This window comes from Calidris pugnax, unplaced genomic scaffold (genome assembly GCF_001431845.1).
Source record: "Calidris pugnax isolate Ruff unplaced genomic scaffold, ASM143184v1 scaffold42, whole genome shotgun sequence".
Taxonomy (NCBI): domain Eukaryota; kingdom Metazoa; phylum Chordata; class Aves; order Charadriiformes; family Scolopacidae; genus Calidris; species Calidris pugnax.
Genome location: NW_015090920.1, coordinates 14,380,108 through 14,391,818, shown reverse-complemented (window position 1 = coordinate 14,391,818; position 11,711 = coordinate 14,380,108). Strand labels below are relative to the sequence as shown.

General features: G+C 37.2%; 1 protein-coding gene across 2 annotated transcripts in view; it reads right to left on the bottom strand.

Annotated features, from left to right (window-relative positions):
* Nucleotides 1–858: 858 nt before the first annotated feature.
* Nucleotides 859–11,711, bottom strand: part of PRDM5 (PR domain containing 5) — an 83,092-nt gene continuing 72,239 nt past the window's right edge. For both annotated transcript variants that reach the window (XM_014949844.1, XM_014949845.1), the window contains exons 15-16: nt 6,740–6,844; nt 859–1,457 (exon numbers count right to left, since the gene is read on the bottom strand). In XM_014949844.1, the coding sequence (XP_014805330.1) occupies nt 1,293–1,457; nt 6,740–6,844 (270 nt within the window). In that variant the 3' untranslated portion in view covers nt 859–1,292. The remainder of the gene's footprint in view (nt 1,458–6,739; nt 6,845–11,711) is intronic.

The window sequence follows — 11,711 nt, the reverse complement described above, 5'->3', positions numbered from 1 at the left end:
TCATTTCAGCCTAATTGTCCCCCTGGAGTTCAGAAAGAAGCCAAATTCTTTGCTTCAGAAAGAAGCAAGATGTCCCAATGCAAGTTCATTTCACAAAATACTGACAGGTTCAAAATGAATATTAACAGTTTACTAATGACAGAGCCTTACTATTAACTGCTGATAACTCGGGAATTTCACACACAATCACCTTCTGAAATTAGTTTTACTGTCCTTGTAGCTAAAAATTTTTTGGTTATCTAGCTGTGGTACAAGAGGGCCTGTGGGAACTCTTGAAAAGTGTTTTACTTCAGTAAACAATCTGATAACGTGAAGAATTTGACTGTTATTTAGTTGTAAAGCAGTATTTTTCCAAGTGCTCATCAACAGAATTAAGAAAATCAAGGTAGTTAAGTAGGGTGAAAAAATCCAGGGCACCTGATTCAACAGGAATAAACATTCTAGGAACCAGCTGTTCGCCAGGAACTCACATCTAAGTTAGACTAGGCAATGTAGCTGCTCAAGCCACTCTGTTAAGATGCCTTTTCACTTGTCTTGCCAGTCACAATGATGAGCGTGAATATAGCACTTAAACTAAATTGCTCACAGTTTTCACTTCAGTCTTGTTTCATGTAACCAGAAGAAATACACCCTCCTCAAAGCTCATACAGAAATACTTATCGTGACGGACTTCCACAGCTTCTGTACTCATGCAGTTTGGCATCTCAAGAACCAATTCAAGTTAATGAGTTTCATCTAGTAATGAGAAAGCTGTAAGTGAAATGAGACAAAATCATGTTATAGCAAAATGCAGAATTAAGATCTGAATAAAATATGCCTGGATGCAATCAGCAGTCAATGAGAATGACAAATTCTGCATGGTTTCAAATTAAAGAATTTTAATGGAGTCTTGAAGCTTAGATACAGAAATACAGTTGCAGACAGCCAAGGGTTCCGATCCAAATGTCTAGGCTTTCCAGGTAACACTACCAATATCTAAGTTTCTAAGGCTGTAATTGAGAAGGTGAAGTTTGCTTAAAGCCTTTTTTTTTTTTTTAAATGAGGATAAAGTTTTCCCAAATTTCTTTTATCTTCAACTTTTGTATTTTCAAGCCATGTTTTATTTCAGGTGAATGTCCTTCTTTGGTTTTCATCCTACTAGAATATTTTTTAAAAAGTGGGAAAAATAACATGTGAACACATTACTGTTGTTTCTCCTGACTATGCTTACTAGTCAGGTGAGAAGTCTGGAGTTTTTACACGTACAAATGGAGCACACTGGAATGTGAGATCAATTCTCACACACACTGTAATTAGCTGTCAGTTTCCCCATGGACATTTTCCATGTGCACTTTGAGGTAGTCATTTCTTGTAAACTTCTTGTGGCAAAGCTGGCATTCTGCCATCGGTCGATTGGGGTTGTGAGTCAGCTTGTGTCGGATCAGCATTTTCTTCAGGCTGAAGGACAGATCACAAACCTAAGGTAGTGAAAACAAAGACACAAGAAGTCTTAAAATTTCAAGCATGTATAATGCTCCTTATGTTACATCACTGAGCCCACAGCCACACATACCTGCAATACTTAATAAATGAGCTGGTCTTTGGAAGAATAACTGCTTCAGAGAGCACCTTTAAGATTATCACTCTTTTATAACATCTGTTGTACATTAACAGTGATACCACAGGCACAGCAGAAAAAAAAAAGGGGGTGGAAAAAACACCCAATCTTCAAAGTATCAACACACCGAGCTGTCCCGGTTACATGGTGTTTTTTCTTTTAAAACCTATTATTCTATCTGGGATGCAGCAAAAATTATGACAAAATGTCACAAGCCTCTGTCAATTTGACCTCAAATAAATTATTTCCTTCCTGACTTCAAGAATGACATCCATGAGTTCCTAAAAAATCAGTTCAAATTGTTCAGTTACAAGGAGAAAGGAATGAGAAAAAAAGAGGGTCTGAAGGCTGCAAGAAAGTTCAATAATTATTGTAGAGGAAAAGTCATTGTTCCAATCCTCTGCCTGGCCAAGAAAACAGAAGACATCTGGCAAATGAAGGTGCAATTCCTTTGCTGTATTATCTGGTGTGCTGCTTCCTTTCCTCCACTGTACTCCAAGCAGTCCAGTTCATTCTGCCATTTGAATAAATGGGTAGAGGGATGAGGGGCTCTGCCATGCTAAAACCATCACTTCTTATAAAGATTCCTATACCGAAGTCAAAATGAAAGGTTAAGAACAAGTTAAAAAGCTCAGCCAAGAGAAGTTAGAATAAAAAGTTAAGAGTCTGTAGGCAGGACATTAGGTGAATGGAAAACATGCAGTTCTATTGTCACATTCACCTTCCATCCAGGCACCTATCTTATACGTGAATTTCCCAGGAAAAAAAAAAAAAAAATTAAATCAGAATGAACATCCAAAAGCTTACAGTTTTAGAATTCCACATTCATTCCAAACAAAAATGTCTTCCATGCAGAGGAAACTCAGGGAGCCCAGCACAATCCCTCTCTTAAAAAAAAATAACGAAGTTTTGAATTCATTTTGGTATCAAACTAGTAATGAAAACGCTGAATGACTACTGACTCCTTCTGAAACCAAAACAAACAAATAGAAGTGACTATCCACATAGATAATCTTGACCTGCAGTATGTGTATTTTATCCCAATTAAGGCAACACCATACAATAACTATAAAAAAGGCAACTGCCAGAAGCAAGTTTTGCACCAAAAAAATTTTTCCCCCAGACAAGAACACTGAATGTGGTGTTGCAATGGAACAGTTTTGAATTTATGACATGATGTAATTCCGAGGACTTTTATACAGCAAGTGTAACTCCCCAAATTTTTTCCCCCTAAATGTATAATTACCTCTTTCAGACTCAAGCAACAATCACCCTTTTGTTATGCAACAGTGAATGTCACTTACAGCATCCACTGGTCAGGTCCGAATACTGCTTTTGCCAAGTACCATTGTCTATTCCTCTTCCACAGAGCACACAAAGTGAACTCCTAATGTTTATCTAATCATAACCATCGTGCTTGTTCACAAGTCTCAACATGTTAAAAGTATCACATACTTGTAAACATAACATGTTTTTTGGAAGCCAAGAAGCTGATCAATGATATATATACACATGCAAGATATATGTGTTCTGTGCACACCCCTCCTCATTTTTAAAGTAAACAGCGTATAACACAGTCCTGAAGTACACTTTTCTTTCAGTTAAAATGCTCATGTAACAACTAGTATAACATGTCCTGCTGTTCCCTCAAGGGTCTAGCATGCTCTGACTACCTAACTTTTTCAAAAAGAACATGGAATGCACAGGATCATTACTTAAAGATATGTTATGTCTTGTGCTGTGCTTATACATAAAAGTTTTGGGGTTTTCTAAGAATTTACTTCATATTTAATTTTATAAGAAAGACTGATATTTTATAGATTTACAGCCATGCTTGCCAATGTGCACCTGACCGCTCATCAATCTCTTCAAAACGATCAAAGTTTTGATGAAGTAGGGAGGATAGAAAAGACTGACATTTAAAAGTAAGTGCAGGGTCAACTAAAGGCAGAGTGGAGGGTAATACTGTACTGGAAAGAAACCAGGACAGGCAGTACCTGACCCTTCTGCCCCCAAAGAATAATCTGTTGTCTCTGAGGCAACTGAAGTTCAATTGGCCTTCCAGTAAAACATAGGCTGGTCCTCAGATGACAGAAATCTAATATACTAGGAAAAAAAAAAACATGTTTTGTATTTCCATATTTCAGTTATTTTTCACTTTCTTATGTGACATTTACTAGAATTTTCACCTTAGAAAGGGAATATACAATTTCCACAACTATCAATGGGCTGTGAGAGCTTTGAGTCATTAACAGTTAGTTCTGAGTATGCTTTTGTTGATGGATAAGACACAGAAATAGCCACATAAATGATGTGTAGCAACTTCTTCAAACAGGGTACAAGGATTAGTTTTTTATGTCACACAAAATCCTGTATTGTAATGTCTGTTCCAAATGCCTGAGACAGAGGAGAGTGAGAGAGGAAGAGAATACATGGCTTTTACTTCTGATTCTGGAAGAAAATTCTGTTTAAATCAAAAATGCAGTCCAAAAAAATTGGTGTGTAATAGTTTATATAGGGTGGGGGAGAGGTGCATTGTCAAGTGAAGCCTATTCTTGAGCCCATAAAATACACTTTCTTTTTTTTTTTCCCCAACAGCCAAAAGTTCTTTTTCTTCACTTTTGAAGACAATTCCTGTTTGTAAATGCTAACAGTACTAAGAAACAAAGAAGATTCTGACCGCAAATGTTAATATGTTAATTGGAAGAGCTGAATAGTTTCTATGACTGCTTCTAATGCCAGCTAGGAAATGAGACCAAACCCCTCAATCCTTTAAAGACTTCTGTCTTTCAGTGCGGCTTCATTTCCAATTACATTTATGAATATGGTAATCATTGAAAAAATAGCCTGGTTTTCAGCTTTATAGGATTCTTAGTAGGTCTGGGCATTGGACTTAGGGGCTTTTCCAATTACTTTAATGAGTAGGGACATGCCAACACTGTGCCTTTGCCCCTTAAAAACATATAATGGAAATACAGAAAAAAATCATGAACATGGGAACTCATCATGCAAAGTGCTGGAAAGAGAAACAACTTCAGAGAAGTTAACTAAGAAGGAACACGGCACATGTACAGAAAGCAATGAATGGAATAGCTATTAACCCTTTCTGCTAAGGAAAGAACTAAAAGACAGTTATTGAAATTCCATTCCATTAACCTGACACTCTCCCCTCCCCAAAAATCTCTTCCCACATTTAAGAATTTGTGGATGTTGTTGCCATAAATGACCACTCAATTCATTATAAGGAAAATAACAAGAACATCTACAGTATCTTTAGCAGGATAAAAATTGTAGGTGAGAATACTGGAATGCAAAAAGCCATCTTTAGCACTGGGGAGCCAACAGTAAATGTCTCCCATGGGTACATTCTTCTGTAACTGTCCACTACTGGTTTTCCTGTAACTTCTGCTGAAACATCTGGTAACATGCAATGTGCAACACAGCTCTGGAGGAATGGTCTGCTCTCAGTGACAATTACTACGTCCTCAGCATCTGCAGAAGTGGAACCTAGATGAAATAAGGAGTAACTATCGAAATTAAAACTTTCAGCACCTTCCAAGTGTGCATCTACCAGCAGATCATGGTAGGCACCTGGACAACTGAAGAGCGTATGAACGAACAGTAGAAGCAGCTGCTGTTAATGTCCAAACCCCGAAAAGTCAGCAATCCTTACACCGTGCCGCTGGCAAAAGACTAGCACTGAGGAATAATTTTAGTGAAACATGGCAGTAATCTAAAGTATAAAAAAATCTCCAGTAAATGAAGGTACATAAAAATTTTCAGAGAAGGACTAGGACTAGACAGAGATTACAGCTGTTTCTAGAAATACTATAATTAAGGAAAATACAGCTCTATGTTATTAGTGAGGAAAACTGAAGGAATAGTTGAAGCAATAGAACACTTATTTTCAATGAAAAAAAAATTACAATCACCATCCCAAATTGGTCTGAAAAAGCACACTCTGAATCCAAGACCAGCAAATCTTGGATCCACAGTGTGGGAAAAGTTGCATTTACAGTGCATGCTAGCCAATTGCTGATAAACAGTACAGCAATCTGAAAACTGAAAAAGTTATTGACTATGATTTGGAATTAGAGAAATCCTCAAGGTACTGTCTACAGCCAGGCTGAGATTATCCCAGAAGAATACAGCAAACCTCCTGACTTGTAAACATCAGAAAAATATTGTAGCTGAATTTTTTCATTAAGTTAATACATTTTATTGTCAATGAAATGTCACCAAATTATTTATTAGAAGCCAGATCAATTAACAACTTACGATTTTCATGCCAAGTGGTTACTCTAATTTTGCACCAAACTTAGAAATTCATGAACAAAATTACAACTGTTCAGACTGAGCCATCTAGGATACAACTGAAAGCTGGTAGCTCCCTTGTGACTAGCTGATTAAAAAATAGTATCACAAAACTATGCACTTATAATAATTCTACACCCTATTCTGATGCCCTTTTCTAAATCCTTGAGGACAACTCAAATTCTGGCATTTGATAATTCTGAAAGACATTTTTTTCCAACAGTTTCTGCATATTCAGCCTCCCCGCCTGCCTTCCAAAAGCTGTGAGATACACCGTATGCAGGATGGGGGATGCTGAATGAAAGGTACTTGACAGTGATCTATGAACTGTAAGATGATAGGCTGCATTTCAGTGCTGCAAGCATACAAAGCATCCACGATTTCTTCATTGAACAATAAAAAAAAAACCAACTACAAGCAGATGTTGAAAATATCAGACCAAATTTCACTAAACAGAAATTGGAAATTCTGAATTCTTGTGTCATTCAACAACATCAGAAGCATTCAGATTCCATGTAATGAATTAAATGTCTTTTCCTATATCCCTAAGAGCATGAATTTGTAACTTGCAACATCCAAATTGCATTAATAATGGTGAAAATAACTCTTAAGGGATCCAAAACCATAAAATAAAAGGGTGTGCAATGCTCTTGGCAACTGAAGAGGGTGCATAAAACTCCCTGAATGGTCTTTTATTAGTTAGGCAATCCAAGACCATACAAAGTGTAACTTTATGCCACAACCAATAGGTGCAAGGCCGTAGTCTCACTGCAGTTAAATCCTGCTGCTGCACTGAAGTCAAGAAGACAAAGGGACAGATCAACTCACGTCACACTGAAATGGCTTCTCTCCGGTGTGGGTTCTCATGTGCTCATCCAGTCCCCGCTTTTGACTGAAAGCCTTGTTACACTCTGAACATTGGTACGGCTTTTCCTGCATGAAATGACAACAGTGAGTGAAAGTGAGTGAAAGTGAGTCAACACAGAGCCCAAGTCATTAAAGGAGTGGAATTCCATGCTGGATGGTGCAAGTTTTATATTCTCTCTAAGGGATTACAGTCAGTGAAAACAACAGAAAACGACTTTCAAATGATTAAGTGAAAGCTGGGAAAGCTGTGGCCTGACAGTTTCCACTTCAACACCCACTTATGAATTAATTATCTGTTCCAGTCTTTCAATCCCAGCCATTTTGGGAGTCTGGTTTTTGTAATGTGAAAGGTACAGAAACATAAAATTCCAATGTACTTTCCTTTATCCTCCACAAAAGTTTAAGGCATAAAGACAAGTAATATGTCTATGAAAACCGCAGGTTTGTTAGCACGTTTCCAAGCAGAGGAAGAGGTGAGGGGAGGAAGTGGGGTACAAGGAAAGCTTCTGGTAGAGAAAAAAAACTTATTTTGAAACGTGGTGACAGAAGGTTAATCACATATTCATTGCAGAATCTCAAAAGAAGTGCAGATGGCAACCAAGCCATCTGTATTTTTATTAGAACTATTGGTTAGCAGCTACTGTAACACATGATGTTATAAAAGTTGCAAGCTCACTGACATCAAATAAATAATTAGAGATATGTATGGAAAACCACTTATATACATTTTCTTCTTCAATATAGAAACTTATTATATAAGATGTAATTGTTCCTTTCTTCCAGTAGTTACAAAATCATTGTATGGAAAAAAACCCACACATTTAAAGAAATTAATTAAATCTAAAATTTAGTATTATGAAACCGCACATTGCCTCACTAAAATTTTGATGCTCTAGAGGCACCTTTATTTTGAATCAAATAACTACACTCATTCTACTCTTATCCTACTTTTTACTATGGTCCTTAATTCTGTATTGCTTAAGTTCTAAAGACGGGTATTTTAGGCAACAAAGTAAACATTTTTTACTAAATCAAAATTGAAAACAAAGACTGAAATTCAATAGGCAATAAAAATGCTAAGTCCATGAATTAGCAAATAATAGGCAGCAATCTTAATGGTCTTTTGGGAATAACATGGGATCCAAGGACAAGTGAGAAGGAATAACTCAGGTTAGGTGTTGAAGCTACAAAGTGAAAAAATTCTCTGGTTATTGAATTCCTATTCTGAGTATGTAGGGGACAATCAGTTCTCCGTCTATTGCTGAATCCTGCCAGGTACTCAGCACACACCATGCAATGGACTATAAATCAGTGTTGTTCTGGTAAGTACCAAACTCTGTCTTTAGAGCAGCTCTTCACAGATACAGAGATCTCAGCAGGGGTGAAGACTGACTGGTTCTTCATTTTGCTCTAGTTGCGATGGATTACCCTAGGTTTCCTAGAAAGGTAGTGTTATAGGCAGAAACATCCCAGCTTTCAGTGGAAGGAATCCTCTAGCTCACCATAAAGAGGTCATAAGCTGTGTACACAGGGAAAAAGCAGTTCTCCAGCAATTTCTATTTCAGATTTGAGTAAATCATGAGATAAATAAAGTAAATTTCAGTATGATGCAAGACAAATCTTTCTACTGACACAGGCTGAGTACACAGTGCCAAGCTGCATATAATTAAACTGGCCTAAAGGGAAGCCACTAATGGGGTTTTTTGTGGAAGATTCTCCTTACGTATGTTTATCATCTTTGTGGGTTATCATCATACCTTAATTTTGTATTTTCCATGATTCTTCAGCATAGAGAAAAACATAACAAATTACCTAAAAAAGATCTGAGCTGATCTTAAAACAAAACAAAACAAAAACAAAAACCAAATCATTACCTGGACCAAAAACTTCATGTCACAGGGAATTTTGCTTGACTGACTAAAGACTTCATAGAGCAGGTCTGTAATTTTTACAGAAATGTACAAATAAGCCATATGAAAAGCAGGTTTCTGCAACGCCCCCTTAATTGGTTTTGCATTGTGGTTAACATAAACCACATTTTCTGTGAGTTCTTTGAAAACAGCCTCTCTCTGTAGGTTGTTCCACAGAAAGTGCAAAGTAAAGTATAAAATGTGTGCATCTTAAACACCTATGAAAACATCCATTATTGCAAACTGTACCAGGTGTACTTGCTCCTTTTTTATCATCTTGTTCTTCAAGTATCTGAAGAGTTAACTTATTCATTTCAGAGTTAAAAGGATCCCATTTCTGAGAAAGAGCCATTATAAACTTTGGGAAGCTGAAGTCACAAACGTAGGCTGTAATATCTTCCCCAGGGTTATGTTTAGCTATTTGTACTACTCTCTATGGCAAAAAAAGGTATATCTAACCATTCCCTTGGCAATTGTATTCAAATTCACATATGTACTGCATGAAACACATCCAAAGCTGACTTTGATCTAATTTTAGATTCCTTACATCTGTATGTTCCAGTGACTTCGGCAGACAATTCTGATTCACACCAGCCCCCTCTCCACTAAGCTAAGCTGCCCTTCACTCACGTTTGTGTCTGTTTCAGTAAAATCAGTAGTGTTGTCCAGAGCAAAACTTGGCCCTAACCTTCTCTCCAGAGAAAAAGACTTTGTCGGTTTTGAAGAAGACATCATTCTCAGAGACCAGTTTCTTCAAAACAAAACATTCTGTGCTTTTCGTCTTCTCTCTTTCCCTTCTTCCCCTCATATCAAATTTCCATTGCACAATACTTGGAGAAGGCAACATTTATAACATGGAAAAGATGATGTCGGCTTGTCATAACCACCACTGCTCTAAACGTGTACAGAAAAATAATAGATAAAACCCACACCAATAAGCCTGAAAGAAAGTCAATGCCACCACAAAAGGACAAGAGGGACTAACTATGAGTTTGGAAGAAAGTTGGACAAATTTAAATCACCAAGCAAAGGGAAAAACCTGCTAACTGTCAACAAAACAGGAGAGCATTGGGAAGATCATAGAAGTCTGACTTCAGAGGAGTTAGCAACTGCTAGTACTATAAATCTACCCTCTGTTCAAAAAGCTTCTGCTGGGCCATGACTACGGTGGCAGAAAAGCCAAAGGATTACATGTGTTTTCTTTTATTGATGATATAAATGAGGAAGAAAGGAGGGGGAGGAAGAGTAAGAGAGGCAGGATGTAGCTGATACTGCAGTGATATAATATTGCATTTTTAAGGATACTAGGTATAAATAGAAATATGTAGATCGGGATTTATAACCCTCCTGCCCCTAAACAAAGAAAGGCCAAGGAGAGCCCAAATGGGCATTGGTATACTGCAAGGTGCTTCACTGTAAGACAGAAGCTCCCATTTCTGATGATTTTTGCTTCACTATGTTAAAACTGGAAGGAACTCAACATTTTTACAACTGTGACAAATAAAACAGTGCCTGCAATACGTACTTCATCTGTCTGTGGATAGCCAAATCATAAATGACTACCTTGGATTCTTCGCAAATTGTGCTTTGCATTAGAAAGACATCAGAACACGACAAATTCTCAAGGCCATTTGACGCCACCTTTAACAGATTGATGGAACATGTGTACAGAGTATCCTGCAACCACAGCAGATGGAAATACTTACACAGAATATTTGAACTGCTAACTGCCACTGCAGTTCACTGTATCTCCCTTAAGAAATATAAATACGTTATGTATATTAGCTTAGCACTAGCGCACGTGGTTGTTTCTGTAAACCTGCTAAAATCGATTACACAGGTAAAACATGAATGACTTTGATATGAGTATTCCAAATAGCTTTTTAAATCTGAATTTAGAGCTATTACATGAGCTCAACAGCAACAGCAAGAAAGACATAATCTAGACAGTACTATATCCAAATAAATCATAGCTGAAGATTCAAATAAGTGAGAGTTAAGAATTCTAGTAACTTTCCAAGGCAGCAGGCGCAAAGTTAAAACTGGGAGGAATCCAAACTCAGGAGAGCTTATTCTTTTCTTTTTTGGTTAAATTAATTTATTACGGTGATTTCAGATCATCCTTTAGTTCATCTAGCTTTTTTTTCCTTGTTTTTAATTGCTTTCATTATTCTAAAACAAAGAGGTTTCCTTTGCTCCCAAAGAGAAAGTCCTATATTGTCTACACATGAGATGTAGATGCTTTCAAACCTTTTGTGGAGAAATAGAAAATATTTGTATTAATAAATATCATTTGCTGTTACATGTATTTGTATTATCACTTGAATACAAGGTTAGTAAAAAAAAACTGTTTTGCAAAAATCAGCAAGAATGAAAAATCTTAGCCCAGAATGAACAAACATGACCAGCCAGACAACATTAAAATCTACTAGTCAGGCTTGCAGCTTCCAATAGCTGACTTCTCAAACAGAATCCTGGAAATTCTATAGCTTTGCCAACACAGAAAACACAGAAATGACAGTACTGTTATCACAGGAGGACAGTGACAAACACAGACTTCAGGAGTTATTATCTAAAGGGTACCTCAGGCATTGAGAGAATGAGGTTAAGTTTAAGACACCTGCATATTTCACACAAACCCTTTCCTTTGTGTGTTTTAAGCTTTGTCCTAATACCAGTAATACTTTGTTTCAATTATTACTAATTACAAATGTCCCCCAAATCACACTAAGGAGCTCTTCAGGGAGTTGTATGTGGCATGTATCAAAGACAGTGACCACAACAGGTATCAACCTGTTAAAACCCCCACCTGAATGTGCACTGAAGGCTCAGGGCTACAATAGCCTGAAACGCATGACATGAGGGGGCTGGAAAGAGTCCAGCCTAACACAGGGTTCATGGTGCATACCCATAAGCAACCTGCAACCTACCTTGTGGCCTCACTAACAGCAAACTTTTGGTAGAAGTTAAGCAGAACAGCGATGAATGAGTAACAGAAGTCCTAGAGAATGAGACGGATCTTT